We start from the raw sequence: 15,281 nt of genomic DNA, 5'->3' as shown, positions 1-15,281 counted from the left end.
TGATGCCCACCCGGAATGGGGATTTGAGATCCTTGGTGTCAGGGTCTGGAACCATGTTGGAGTCGGAATCTTTGACCGGTTGTTATACGGTTTGGACATCCTTGCACTGCTGGTGGGAGCGACAAGAGGTAGTTGTTTGAGCAGACCTGCATAGGGCTGCGTAGTGGCCAAGCTTGCCACACTGGTGACAGCGTCGAGATTTCACGGGACATTGCTGCTTTAAGTGGGAGGAGCCACAGTCGTTGCACGTTGTGACGTCAGAATGCTCAGTACGCCACCGCGCATGCTCGGTGCGGTCATACATAGTGCGCCCCCGCGCAGTTCGGTCTTCGGCCTCGCCGTCCCCTTGGTCATTGCGCGCATACGCGGGAGCCCGGGAAAAGTGCGCAAAAGAGCTGCTCTCATCCAGGCTCTGGCCCTGGAGCTGTTCTACGGCCTGCACCTGCTCCGCATCATGGGGGTCTTGCCGCGCCGTCTCTGCCGCTTGAATGTGCGGTTATCAGTTAGTGGCGTGTTCATGCAGAACGCAGGTCTCGATGGCTATCGCAAGGGTGAGCTGTTTCACTTTGAGGAGCTGCTGGCGTAGGGGGTCCGAGTGCACACCAAAAATGATCTGGTCGCGGATCATTGAATCCGAGGTGGAGCCGTAATTGCAGGATTGCGCGAGGATGCGAAGATGGGTTAGGAAAGATTGAAAAGTTTCACCCTTATCCTGCAGACTCTGTTGAAAGATGTAGGGCGTGATTCTCCGAAACCGGGAGAAATCGTGAGGCTGGCGTCAAAAACGGGCGGGTTTGACGCCAGCCTCCGCCCCCCCGACTGGGAACCGATTCTGGTCCCCGGTCGGGGCTAGCATGCCGCGGCCGTGAACTCCGGCATCGCGGGCTTAACGAATTTCATTAAGCCGGCTTGCCAGAGTTTGCGATGGCTGACGCGTCACATGACATCAGCCGCGCATGCGCGGATTGGAAGACTCCAACCCGCGCATGCGCGGATGACGTCATCGCGCATTTGGCGCGAAACCCGCGCATGCGCGGGCCGGGATGCCCCTCAGCCGCCCCGCGAATGTATACAGCGGGGCGGCGGAAGGACAAAGAGTGCGTAAGTACCCGCTGCCCGCGATCGGTGGGCACCGATTGCGGGCCCATGGCACCCTTGGCACGGCCGTGGTACTGCCGTGCCAATCGGTGCCATGGTTCCCAAGATCGCAACTTGACGGCCGTTTTTACGAACGGTCAGACCAGGTGTGTTTGACATTCCTAAAAACGGTCGTAAAGGGCTTGGACTTTGGCCCATCGGCCAGCTGAGAATCGCTGCTCGCCGTAAAAAAATGGCAGTAGCGATTCGTGTCGGGAGTCGGGCGTGGGGGGGGGAGAATAGCGGGAGGGCGTCAGACCAGCGTGTGAATGCAGAACGCAGGTCTCAATGGCTATCGCAAGGGTGAGCTGTTTCACTTTGAGGAGCTGCTGGCGTAGGGGGTCCGAGTGCACACCAAAAATGATCTGGTCGCGGATCATTGAATCCGAGGAGGAGCCGTAATTGCAAGATTGTGCGAGGATGCGAAGATGGATTAGGAAAGATTGAAAAGTTTCACCCTTATCCTGCAGACTCTGTTGAAAGATGTAGGGCGTGATTCTCCGAAACCGGGAGAAATCGTGAGGCTGGCGTCAAAAACGGGCGGGTTTGACGCCAGCCTCCGCCCCCCCGACCGGGAACCGATTCTGGTCCCCGGTCGGGGCTAGCATGCCGCGGCCGTGAACTCCGGCATCGCGGACTTAACGAATTTCGTTAAGCCCGCTTGCCAGAGTTTGCGATGGCTGACGCGTCACATGACATCAGCCGCGCATGCGCGGATTGGAAGACTCCAACCCGCGCATGCGCGGGCCGGGATGCCCCTCAGCCGCCCCGCGAATGTATACAGCGGGGCGGCGGAAGGACAAAGAGTGCACGGGGTAAGTACCCGCTGCCCGCGATCGGTGGGCACCGATTGCGGGCCCATGGCACCCTTGGCACGGCCGTGGTACTGCCGTGCCAATCGGTGCCATGGTTCCCAAGATCGCAACTTGACGGCCGTTTTTACGAACGGTCAGACCAGGTGTGTTTGACATTCCTAAAAACGGTCGTAAAGGGCTTGGACTTCGGCCCATCGGCCAGCTGAGAATCGCTGCTCGCCGTAAAAAAACGGCAGTAGCGATTCGTGTCGGGAGTCGGGCGTGGGGGGGGGAGAATAGCGGGAGGGCGTCAGACCAGCGTGTTCATGCAGAACGCAGGTCTCGATGGCTATCGCAAGGGTGAGCTGTTTCACTTTGAGGAGCTGCTGGCGTAGGGGGTCCGAGTGCACACCAAAAATGATCTGGTCGCGGATCATTGAATCCGAGGTGGAGCCGTAATTGCAAGATTGTGCGAGGATGCGAAGATGGGTTAGGAAAGATTGAAAAGTTTCACCCTTATCCTGCAGACTCTGTTGAAAGATGTAGGGCGTGATTCTCCGAAACCGGGAGAAATCGTGAGGCTGGCGTCAAAAACGGGCGGGTTTGACGCCAGCCTCCGCCCCCCCGACCGGGAACCGATTCTGGTCCCCGGTCGGGGCTAGCATGCCGCGGCCGTGAACTCCGGCATCGCGGACTTAACGAATTTCGTTAAGCCCGCTTGCCAGAGTTTGCGATGGCTGACGCGTCACATGACATCAGCCGCGCATGCGCGGATTGGAAGACTCCAACCCGCGCATGCGCGGGCCGGGATGCCCCTCAGCCGCCCCGCGAATGTATACAGCGGGGCGGCGGAAGGACAAAGAGTGCACGGGGTAAGTACCCGCTGCCCGCGATCGGTGGGCACCGATTGCGGGCCCATGGCACCCTTGGCACGGCCGTGGTACTGCCGTGCCAATCGGTGCCATGGTTCCCAAGATCGCAACTTTACGGCCGTTTTTACGAACGGTCAGACCAGGTGTGTTTGACGTTCCTAAAAACGGTCGTAAAGGGCTTGGACTTCGGCCCATCGGCCAGCTGAGAATCGCTGCTCGCCGTAAAAAAACGGCGGCAGCGATTCGTGTCGGGAGTCGGGCGTGGGGGGGGGGGTGAATAGCGGGAGGGCGTCAGACCTGCGTGGCCGTAAAAATTTACGACCCCCGCTATTCTCCGCACCGTCGTGAGTGCGGAGAATCGCCCCCGTAGCGTTTAAAACTTTTGTTGACTTCGATGTCACAGTGGCTGTGAAATTTGAGCAGGACTGCTTTGAACATGGACTTGTCCTCACCTTCAGCAAAGGTGAGGGAGTTAAAAATGTGGATGGCGTGGTCCCCGGCTGTGGAGAGAAAGAGAGCGATCTTCCTGGCATCTGAGGCAGCTTCCTGGTCGGTGGCTTCGAGGTACAGTTGAAACTTCTGTTTAAAAATCTTCCAGTTTTGATTCCCAATGGGTCAGAATAGAGGAGACCCCAGCAGAGGGTCGGGGCTGTAGGCACTAGCAACAGCGCCGCTCCCAATTGCTCCGGGGAAATACTCAGGGAGTCCGGTAGTAATAGCCTCATTGAAAATCTGGAGGCAGTTTCGTCAACACTTCAGGTTGGGGGCAGGGTCGAGGGAAATGCCGATCCGGGAGAACCACAGATTTGAGCCAGGGAAGTGGGATGGAAACTTTTGGAAATGGGAAAAGAAGGGGGATTAAGACACTAAAAGATTTGTTTCCTCGGGAATGATTTGCAGGATTGAGGGAGCTGGAAGCGAAGTATGGGCTGGAGCAGGGAGAAGTGTTTAGGTATATGCAGGTTCGGGACTTTGCCAGGAAGGAGATACAGAGTTTCCCGGAGGAACCGGCCACCACGTTGTTGGAGGAGGTGCTGGCGGCAAGGGGACAGTGTCAGCGGTATACGGAGCTATGTTGGAAAAGGATAAGGCACCACTGGAGGGGATCAAAGCGAAGTGGGAGGAAGAATTGGGAGAGGTTATAGAGGAGGGGGTCTGGTGTGAGGTGCTCCGGAGAGTGAATGCCTCCACCTCGTGTGCGAGGTTGGGGCTGATACAGCTGAAGGTGGTGTACAGGGTGCACCTCACGAGGGCGAGGCTGAGCCGATTCTTTGAAGGGGTAGAAGATGTGTGTGAACGTTGCAGGGGGCCCCCCGCTAATCACGTTCATATGTTTTGGTCCTGTCCAAAGATTCGGGAGTACTGGAAGGAGGTGTTTAGGGTAATTTCCAAGGTGGTCCATGTGAAGCTGGACCCGGGTCCCCGGGAGGCCATATTCGGGGTGTCAGATCCGACAGGGTTGGAAACGGGTGCGGAGGCAGATATCATAGCCTTCGCCTCGCTGATCGCCCGAAGGCGGATCCTGCTGGGATGGAGAGCGGCCTCTCCACCCTGTGCCCTGGCATGGTGGGGGGACCTGTTGGAATACTTGACCCTTGAGAAGGTTAAGTTTGAACTGAGGGGAAGCTCGGAGGGGTTCTACAAGTCATGGGCATTTTTATTATGCACTTTCAAGAACTGGATAACATCGAACATTAGTTGGGGGGGGGGTGGGTGGGTAGGTTGGAGGGGGAGGCGGGCTATGTATGTTAAAGATGGCTATGGGTAATCCCTGATTCCTTTTTTTCTTTGTCATTTGTTTATGTTAACATGCGGGCTGATGTGTGGGCATGGTGGGAGGATGGGATCATTGTTCTTGTTATGGGGTTTGAGATATTTGTTGTTGGTTATTGATTGTTGTTGGGTGTAAATTCGGGAGAAAAATTGTGGAAAAGGAGGAGAATAAAAATCTGGAAAAAAAAAATTCTTCCAGTTGGCACCGAGGTTGCCAGGGAGGGCGGATGCTGTCCATACTACTGGATGGCTGATCGCTGGTCGAAGGCAGATTATTTGAGGGTAGGTCCATCAAACTCTAACATCACGTAGTGGCACCATGATGTGTTGGGTATGCTGGGTCTGTGTTTACCATAGCAATGAGAGAGACAGGCTACCAACACTTGTAGAAGTACAACTCTATTTTATTTAACTATGAGCTGTTAAACATACTTGCACTGTGGATTGACACTATGTTAAGCTGACTGGAGACCTGAGGCTAACCTGACCAGACTATACTGCTAGCACATGGTAGATGTTCGTGTTGCTGATCACAGACTCTGGCTGTCTCAGAGGCTGCATCCTGAGAGAGCGGGAAAACTAGTGCCCTCTGGCTTTATAGTGGTCGTGTCCTGTCTGGTGATTGGCTGCTGTGTTCTGTGTGTTCATTGGTCATTCAGTGTGTCAGTCAGTGTCTGTCTATGGACCATCATATACTTGTGTGTATATTATGACAGGCTGCACCCACCCATGCAGGCTGCATTGGCAGGATGGCCTCTGAGCTATGCCATCACACACCCAACCGCTGGACTGAAAGTATATGTCCGCCGAACAATGATCTTTCTCTCCTCAACCCCCCCCCCCCCCCCCCCTCCCAGGCGAAGCGCACCTATAACAACCGGGAGCGTGCCAGGACCAGAGGGGGTCCACCTGAATTGCGGCCACTCACCGTTCATGAAGAGAAGGCCCTGGTCCTCGCAGGAGGAACCGAGGACTGGGAGGTCCCGGATTCAGAGATCGGGGGTGCAGTATCAAGTGAGATACCCCTTCCCCCCCTGCCCTCACCTCCCCTTTCCCCCTACCCTCACCCCCCAACCCCCTGCCCTCACCCCCCTTCCCCTGCCCTCAACCCTTTCCCCCCTGCCCTCACCCTTCCTTCCCCCCTGCCCTCACCCCCCATCCCCCTGCCAGCCCTCATGTCCACTTCCCCCAGCCCTCACCCCCCCTTCCCTCCTTTGTGCCTGGAACACCACTGCTTTCTCCTACACCCTCCACCATCGCAGAGACTCTCACCTCGGTTGGGCATTTTAGTGATGAGGCTTCTGGGACACTCACTGGTGCGCACCACACAGCCGTACCGGTACAGCAGGTGGAGGCAGGAGCAGCCGAGGGGCCGGACGGTCGGAGGGCATCCCGGCCTCAGCAACCAGCTGTCGCCTAGATGGGTCCCGGGTTCCTGGAGTTCCCACACCCACCTATACACCTGATGCAGTCAGGGATTCTGGGACAGGTGGAGGGTATGACGGCTGGCTTGCAGTAGCTGCAGACGCAGGTGGAGGAGTCCACCCACGTCCAGGAGCTGGGAGTAGTGCCGGTCATGCGTGCCACCCAGGCTGACACCGCACAGGTGGCGTCTGCGGTGGAGGCAATGGGTGCGATGGTGTCGGAGATGGGCAGCAGTATGCAAGGCCTGGGGCTTTCCGTGCAGGCGGCGAACGTGGCCCGGATATGGCTTCCCTCTCACAGACAGCCATGAGCCAGAGCCAGCAGCAAATCGCAGTGGTGCTCAACGCTGTGGCCTGGTCCCAGCAGGCCGTGGCGCAGTCCCAGCAGGCAATAGCCCAGTCTCAGCAGGCCACGGCCCAGTCTCTGCAGGCAATGGCCCAGTCTCTGCAGGCAATGGCCCAGTCTCAGCAGGCCGTGGGTCAGTCTCTGCAGGCCACGGCCCAGTCTCTGCTGGCAATGGCCCAGTATCTGCAGGCCATGGCCCAGTCTCAGCAGGCCATGGCCCAGTCTCAGCAGGCCATGGCCCAGTCTCAGCAGGCCACGGTCCAGTCTCAGCAGGCCACGGCCCAGTCTCTGCTGGCAATGGCCCAGTATCTGCAGGCCATGGCCCAGTCTCAGCAGGCCATGGCCCAGTCCCAGCAGGCCATGACCCAGTCCCAGCAGGCCATGGCCCAGTCTCAGCAGGCCATGGCCCAGTCTCAGCAAGCCATCGCTGAGGGCATCGGCGCCATTACTCAGGTGCTGGCCGGCGTCGCACGGACACAGACAGGGATGGCCAACTCCCTGAGATCCATGGCTGCAAACTTGCAGACCCTCGTCGATACCAGGGCGGGCCTCCAGGACTGGCAGCGCCAGGTGCCGGGGGTGCCTCGGGTGCTTTATCCGTTCGCATCCCTGTACCATGGAGAGCCCCGGGGGCCATCAGGCACCCCGAGGGAGGAGGAGGTGATGGGGCCTGTTCCGAGCCCCCCTGCAGAGGATGTCCCGGAAGACCGCTACACCTCGGACACCCCTCCTTCCGCCGCAGGTGCATCTGGGGGCAATGGGCAGAACAGGCTGGCCCATCCAAGCCTGGCCACCCTAGGAAACGCACACCAAAGGGGACCCTTGTCACAGGGCAGGGATCACAGGAGTCCGTCCCCAATTCTGCTGTACTGTCTGGGGAACCATCTAGATGTAGTCATAAGGCTCGTAACGCCAGAAAGTTAGATGCTGAGTAAGTTGGCATTGGGGCAGGGCACAGACTAGTTATAGGGGTTAGGGCACGTGTCTGATCCATTTGTAATTAAAATCACTTTCACACCTTTAGAAGCTGCCTCTGTGCTCTGTCCGATGCGTGCGGGGATGAGGTGGGAAGTGAGAGCCAGTGTGTGTGAAAGGTGATAGGAGGTCGAGCTCAGGTGAGTGTGGTGTGCGCCCCCTCAACGCCCAGGTAGCACTCGTCACCCCGCCCCTGGCAGGCGACGGGTCCATGCGCTGCAGTGTCACGGCCGCATGCAAGGACCTCCCAGGTGGAGGGTGTTACTGTGGCCATGAATCAGACATTGTCTAACGATGTGGAGCTCAGAGCTCATTGCAGAGTGGGTTGTCATCATCCTCCATGCCATGCAATAGACCCGCTTCCACAGACGACCGTGTGACCCCAGCCCGCTGTGCATCAGGTGGATGTGTAATGGAGGGCTGGTGTGCATGTGGGTGGTTGGTGGTGGGCGAAGTGAGAGTGGTTAGCGGGGTGAGGGTGGTGGGCGGGGTGAGGGTGGTGGGGTGAGGGTGGTGGGGTGTTGCCGTACTGTGCTGCCTGTGCCCATGCTCAGCGACCCCCCCCCACTAGTCTGTGAACCGTGCGGCTATCAACTCTTCCCGTGCCCGCTGGCCCAGCCTGTATCGGCGGGCAACCGCCCGTCCCTGTCCAGCCCGTATGTCCCGTGCATTGCCACCCCTCTCCACATCGCCCTCATCTGGGGAGGCATGCCCATCGTTGTCTTCCCCCCGCCTCCCCTTCCCCCTCCTCTGCCTGCAGCACATCGCCCCTCTGCTGGGCTACATTGTGCAGAACGCAGCAGACCAAAACAATGCTGCCTCCCGCTCCAACGGGTACTGGAGGGGCCCCCCCGGAGCGGTCCAAGCACCTGAAGCACATCTTCAGCAGCCCAAAGCACCTCTTGATCACACCCCTGGTCTCTGCATGGGCCTCATTGTAGCGGTTCTCCGCGTTGGTCCGTGGCCTCCGTACAGGCTTCATCAGCCACAACCGCAACTGGTAACGCTTGTCGCCCAGCAACCAACCCCTCAGCCGGGGGGGGGGGGGGGGTGTGTCCCTCGAACATGGAGGGGATGAACGATTGGGCCAATATGAACGAGTCATGTACACTTCCTGGGTACCGGGCGCAGACGTGCAGGATCCTCATGCGGTGGTTACAGACTACCTGAATGTTCATGGAGTAGGACCCCTTCCTGTTCGTGAACACGGCCCTGATATCCGCTGGTGGCCGCGGGGCGAGGTGCACCTCATCGATCGCCCCTGCGAATCCCGCTGCCCGGGCATCCTGGTGGGTGCGGTCCACAGGGACCTGGATGTAGCGGGCAGTGATGTCATACAGGGCGTCCGTCACTGTACGGATGCACCGGTGTACCGATAACTGCGAGATGCCGGACAGGTCCTCACTCGGCGACTGGTACGACCCCGTGGCATAAAAGTGCAGGGCCACTGTCACCTTGATGGCCACCAGGAGAGGGTGTCCACCCCCGGTGCCAGGTGTGCCATCAGGTGGCAGATATGGGCGACGGTTTCCAGCCTCACACAGAGTCTCCTCCTGCATACCCGGTCCGTGAAGTCCTGGTACGTTGTGCGGCGCCGGTACACACAGGGCCTCATTGGGCATCTCGGTCGTCGTGGCACCACCCTCTCCTCCTCCCTCTCCTCGTCCTGTCGGGCGGCCGGCAGTCCGGCCTGGGAGCCTGCCACCTGCCCCTCTGCGGCACATTCCTCTCCGGCAGCCTCCACCGCCTCCCTGGCACGCTCCTGCTCCAGCTGCCATTGGGCTACATGTATGACAACGGCCCCCGCCGTGGCGGCCAACATCGCTGGGTGATTGCCAAACATAACGGTCTGCATGGGGTGGGGGTAGACGACTTATCATCGTTTCACATACCTCCGCAACCTGGTGCCATGGGCTGCATGGTTGCCACTGTTGACGGGTGGCACCTGGCCACGCAAAACAACCCCCACCCCGAATCCCCACCCTCCCCAGACACCAGCCCAGACCCTCAACCCCCCCCCCCCCCCCCACTAATCCCCACCACCCCAGACACCATCCCAGATTCTCACCCCCTCCAATCCCCACCCTCCCCAGACACCGGCCCTGACCCTCCCCCACCACCCCCACTCTCCCCAGACACCAGCCCTCACCCTCTCAATCTCCAACCTCCCCAGACACCAGCCCAGACCCTCCCCCCCAAGCCCCCCCTCCCCAGACACCAGCACAGACCCTCCCACACCAAACCCCACCCTCCCCAGACTCCAGCCCCGACACAGCCCGGCACCCCCGGCTCTGGCCGGCCTCCGCCACCAAACACACCCCACTCCCATCCACGGCCCAGCACACTCACGGCTATTCTCTGCCATTGCGCCGGGTGCGATTCCGGCGCGGAGGGTCGGAGAATCCCAACCGGAGTCTCACCAACTCACACACACCACACTCTCTATCACTCACACACATACATACACACAGACTGGGCGGGATTCTCCATTTGCCGCGCCAAAGTCGCAAAACGCGATTGGGCCGAGAATAGCTTCCAACGCCGAAATTGTGGCAGGCGCCGGTTTGACGCCACAGCGGTATGCTCCGGCACCCCGAAAATCGCGTAAATACGTTGCTCGCTGCACGGGCTAAAAGTACAGTAGGCATATCATTAGCGGGCCTGACACCCGATGTTCCGTGCCTCCACAATTCACCGCTTCCAATGGGCCAAGTTCCCGATGGCGTCGCTCACTTGCGGTTATAAAAATCATGAGCCTGGCACCTTGGCTGCTGAGTGAGAGAGAGGAGGTAGGAAATGGCGTGGAGTGACTGCAGGCTGCTGGGCCAGACACCGACTGTGCTGTCTGTGGCGGGGGGTGGAGGCCTTGCCAGGACTGGGGGGGGGGGGGGGGTGCGGGACAGGCCAAGCAGCCGGGATGCCCCCCGGTGCCCTGGCACCGACCACCATTACAGCGGCCACCTTGCTGACGACCCAACCCGACCCCTGGTTCTACACAGTGACACCGGGCCTATGGGTGCACCTGCCACCATCGGCAAATCGCCCCTCCTCGGCCCCGGGCACCCCACCCAAATGGCAGCCACCCAGGGTCACACCGAAGGCAGCCCCCAGTGAGGGCATTGCCAGCCATCGGTTCCCTGCCTCGGCCCCGCCTGCACAGAATGCCTCAGGTCTTGCGCACTGACCGCCATCCCAGACCCACACTCCCTCACCTCCCACACCACCAAACTGCCCGCATGCGCACCCTCTCCATGACACATACCTGCGGCGCTATGGGGGCACTGGGTTGGCAGTGGCAAGGGGTCTGGTCAATGGGAGAAAGGATGATGACAACCCACTCTGCGATGAGCTCTGGTGCTCCACATCGTATGATGCACCTGGGTGATCCCTGCATGCAAGCTGACTAGTCCATCACAAGGTCCCATCGAATCCCTGGGGTGGGGGTGCAGGTGATGGAGGGCGGTAGGGTGGGGAGCCCGGTCTACTCATGGGGCCTGCACTGGTCCTGACCCCTCACTCCCCCCGGCCAGCACTGACCAGCCCACCTCCACATCCTTCAGACAGAGCACTAAGGCATGTTTCAAAGGTGTTAACAGGTGTTTAGTGTGGCGAAATATATATAGTCTGTGCTCTAGCCGCTATAACTAAACTGTGGCCTGCACCCGTGCCAACTTAATTGGTGTGTAACTTTCTGGCCTAACGGGCCCTAATACTGTGTCTAGGTGGTTCCCCAGACGGTACAGCAGGAGTGGAGGCGGCCTGCTGACTCCTGCCATGCGAAATGGGTCCCCGCTGGCACGCATCTCCTGGGGCGACCTGGCCTGGATGGGCCCAGTCGCTGCTCGGGTGTCCCGGGTGGTGTGGTGCCACCCTGTTCTGCCCGCTGTCCACCAGATGCACCAGGGACAGGAGGGGTGGAGCCCGAGGTGCTGCAGTGTTCCGGTACCTTCCCTGCGGGAGTCACCAGCAGCACCTCCTCCTCCCTCAGGGTGCTCAATGGCTCCCGGGCTACTCCATGGGATGGGGGTGCAAATGGTGCCATCCCCTGAGACCCCCCCCCCCCCCCACAACCTGCCGCTGCCAGTCCTGGAGACCCACTCTGGTCTAGACCAGGGTCTGCACGTTTGTCGCCATGGAGCACAGGGAGTGGACTATCTTCTTCTGCGACTGTGCCACAACTCTGAGGGTCTCTGCCACATCAGCCACTGACTGGGCCACACCTCTTTGGGTCTGGGATACCACCCTCCAGGACTGGGACATCTTCCTCTGGGACTTGGCCACCCCGCCCAGTGTCTGCGCCAAGCCGATCAGCGCCTGGGCAATGCTGCTGACATTCTTAGCCATGGCCTGCTGTTACTGGGCCACACTGAGGAGCGCCGCTGCTATGTCCAGGTGGCTCTGGCACATGGCTGCCTGGGAGAGCACAGCCCTGTCCTTGACCTTGGCCCCCACCTGCACAGAATGCCCCAGGTCTTGTACATGCTGACCCACATCCGACACTCTCGCCCCTATTGCCTCCACAGCGGACGGCACCCGTGTGGTGTCGGCCTGGGTGGCATGCATGAACAGCACCACCCCCTGCTTCTGCACGCGGATGGACTCCTCCACCTATGCCCGCAGGTGCTGGAAGCCGGCCGTAATCCCCTCCTGTAGTCCCTGGGTCTTTGACTGCATCTGCACTGTGGATGGGACTGGATGTTCCAGGAGCCCGGGACACATCTGGATGGCAGGTGGTTCCTGGGGCCAGCCTTCCCTCCGACCGTCCGGCCCCTCAGCTGCTCCTACCTCCACCTGCTGTACCAGACCGACTTTGTGGCGCGCACTAGATTGTGTCCCAGGAGCCTCTTCACTAATTTGCCCAACCGAGGTGAAAGTCTCTGAGATGGTGGAGGGTGTTGGAGACAGCAGTGACGGAACGTCAGTGTCCTCCTCCGACCCGAAGTCCGGAATCTCCTGAGTCTCGGGCAGAGGGCTGGTGTTCAAGCTTCTCTCCCCGCCAGTGCTCTGCCATCCGGGGGCACCGGCTCTGGCACTCGCTGGGGGCGGGGGGCTCTTGAAGGGCCAGCCCCATTTCCAGCAGGTCCTGTAAGACACAAGATGACATGTGTGGTTAGACAGCGGGGGGGGGGGGGGGTGTGTGTGTGTGTGTAGGAGGTGAGAGGGCTGAGGGGAATTGATGGGGTGAGGGGATGAGGGAGGGGTGTGGGGGGTGTCCACAGATGTGTCATGGGGATCCGCAACTAAGCAGGGTCTCACTTGCTCGCCCGCCGCCGGCCTCCACCTCGGTGACCTCCCTTTCCTCCGGGCCGCTGACAACATCCAGTGCTCTCTGCTCAAGCACGGTCCAGGGCCGCTGCTCTCCTTTCAGCCACCTTGTTGACAGGGACGGTGTGTGTGGGGTTGGATCGTTTAATTTGTGGCTGCAGCGTGTGAGCCTCAGGTATGCCAATCACGGACCAGGCAAATCCAGCGCCATTTCGCATGGAACCGGTTGTGTCCCATGTGGTGATGGTGTTAGCCCATTTAGAGTTGCTGAATCAGGACAGCTGTTGTGCCATTTTTGCTGTCGTAAAACAAAACTGTTTCCACTCCGGCGTCAGCACTCCATTTCAGAAACGAAGAATCCAGCCCACTTTTTCCCCTCACACACACTGGGCGGGATTCTCTGCCAGATTTGGGAACGGCAATCAGGCGGAGAATGGCTCCTGACGCGGGGGTCGGGGCAGGCGGCGGTTTGGTGCCGGGCTGCGATGCTCTGTCCCCCCCCAAATCGGCGTCCTCGGAACTGGCGCCACGCGCAGTCGCAACCCCGTTGGTGTGTACTTAGCCAGCCCACCCGCAATGCTCCACTTCCAATGGGCCAAGTTCCCGATGGCACAGGCAACGTGTGGTCCCAGCGGCCGGGAGCCTGGCGTGCCAGCCGCAGGGAAGGAGAGAGGGCGTGCGCACGGTGACCAGGGCTGCCACTCAGCTGGGATTCGAGCCGCTGTCGGGGGTCTTCTGCCAGTGCTGGGGGGAGTGGTGTGGGCTGGCCAGGAGGTGGGCTGTTGGTCGAGGTGGGCGGGTGCGCGGTCCAGCACAGCCGCCCCCATCTTTTCCGGCGTGACCGACCAGTGCGTGTATAGGGGGTGTAGGTGTATGCGCAGCTGCAGCTTGTCAGCCCTGCGCATGTGTAGCACGGAATCCGGCGATTCTCCAAGCGTTTTCCGCATATTCCGCGGCTGTTTCACGCGGTGCCGGTGCTAGCCGCTCACTCGTGCTGAATTAGTGAGGGTTTCACGCTGATCTTCCCGTCGTGAAACACCACGGATCCTTTGTTGGTGTCGGCACTTAGCCTCTGCAATGGAGAATCCAGTCCACACACACTCACACAGACACACACACTCACACAGACACGCACATTGGTCGGGATTCTCTGGTTGCCGGCGCCGAAATCGCGGTCGCCATTAGTCGGAGAATACCCATTTCCAACTAAATGGGGGGTGGCGCCGCTTTCGCAATGCTCCGCCCCCACCAAAATGGCATACTCTAGAAGTGCGCCGCACGCCGTATTGACTGTCTCAGGATGTTGCCTGAAGCCCACCCCCCCAATGCTCTGTACCCGATTGGCCGAGTTCCCGATAGCGTTGGTCGCGTGTGTTATTATCCGTCAGGAACTCAGAGTGGCGGCTGCGGTCGGGGGAGGCCGATCCGTGGGCAGGGGAGACTTTGGCAGGGGCTGGAGGCATTGTTGCGGGGTGGTCCGGGGCTCGCTAACTGGACAAAGGAGGGGCACTATTTTGCAGGCCGGGTCTGCGTGTGGCCGGTGCCTTACTTCCATGGGGTCTTGATGTTTTCTGCCACTAGTAATTGTGACACAGAAGCTACAGAGAAGGAGAGTCACTCCAGATTACACTTGATCTCCTCCACACCCTGTTTCAAGTGACGTAGGAGGAGGCCATCATTTTGGATTAGTTTACAACGACCAAAAATTAATAAATAAAATAGTGTGGGCCTTCCCTCGTAAAAAGGAGAAAATGTCTTACAATTTATTTATCAAAGTTAAAGTGTCAGGTTGTTAATGTAAAGAAACACTTGTATTTAGATTTTTACGCAGCACTTTTCACAACCACCTGATAGAATTCCTACAGTGCCATTCGGCCCATCGAGTTTGCACCGACACTCAGAAGGATTACTCTGCCTAGGCCCATGCCCCCGCTCTATCTCCATAACTCAGTAACCCCACCTAAGGGGCAATTTATCATGGCCAATCCACCTAACCTGCACATCTTTGGACTGTGGGAGGAAACCGGAGCACCCGACGTAAACCCACACAGACACGGGGAGAATGCAAACTCCACACAGGAGAATCACCCAAGGCCGGAATTGAACCCGGGTCCCTAGTGCTGTGAAGCAGCAGTGCTAACCACTGTGCCACCGTGCTGTCACAAAGTGCTTCACAGCCAACAAACTCAACGTGACTGTATGCTCAGGACAGTGTGATATTTATTTTTCTTCCAGTTGCAGGAGAACTATTTTTACAGTAAGAAAAAAGTAACCTTTTAACATATGTTCACAGGAATTCTGTCATTACCATACGCTGAAATTGAAGAACCATTTGAAGCTTGGTACAACCTCTCTGGGAAAGTCAGTCGCATTGAATATTACCACGGTAAAGGATTTATCCTGATGGATTAACATATGGTTTGAATTAATAAAACAACAACATCGAGGGCCGAAGGGCCTGTTCTGTGCTGTACTGTTCTATGTTCTATGTTCTATCTGCTGTGTGACAAATGTGGGAAACTCATCACATTTTGATTCTTCTCGATTTTGATGGGATTAAATTCCTGACCACATCCATCTGTTTCTGTAACCAGGTTACTCCACCACCCCACCCCACCCCCTTTAGGATCAATGGTAAAGATGTGTAACTGCCTGACTGAGAAGAATTCATACAAATGTTTATTTTTTGCAAACG

At 58.6% G+C, this 15,281-nt stretch overlaps 1 protein-coding gene across 1 annotated transcript in view; it reads left to right on the top strand.

Moving 5' to 3' along the window:
• LOC119964917 (digestive cysteine proteinase 2-like) overlaps positions 1 to 15,281 on the top strand; it is a 45,146-nt gene that overhangs the window by 5,490 nt on the left and 24,375 nt on the right. The window contains exon 3 of the mRNA XM_038795079.1: positions 14,880 to 14,972. Within this exon, the coding sequence (XP_038651007.1) occupies positions 14,880 to 14,972 (93 nt within the window). The remainder of the gene's footprint in view (positions 1 to 14,879; positions 14,973 to 15,281) is intronic.

This window comes from Scyliorhinus canicula, chromosome 1, assembly GCF_902713615.1.
Source record: "Scyliorhinus canicula chromosome 1, sScyCan1.1, whole genome shotgun sequence".
NCBI lineage: Eukaryota > Metazoa > Chordata > Chondrichthyes > Carcharhiniformes > Scyliorhinidae > Scyliorhinus > Scyliorhinus canicula.
This window is presented reverse-complemented; position numbering and strand designations above follow the sequence as displayed.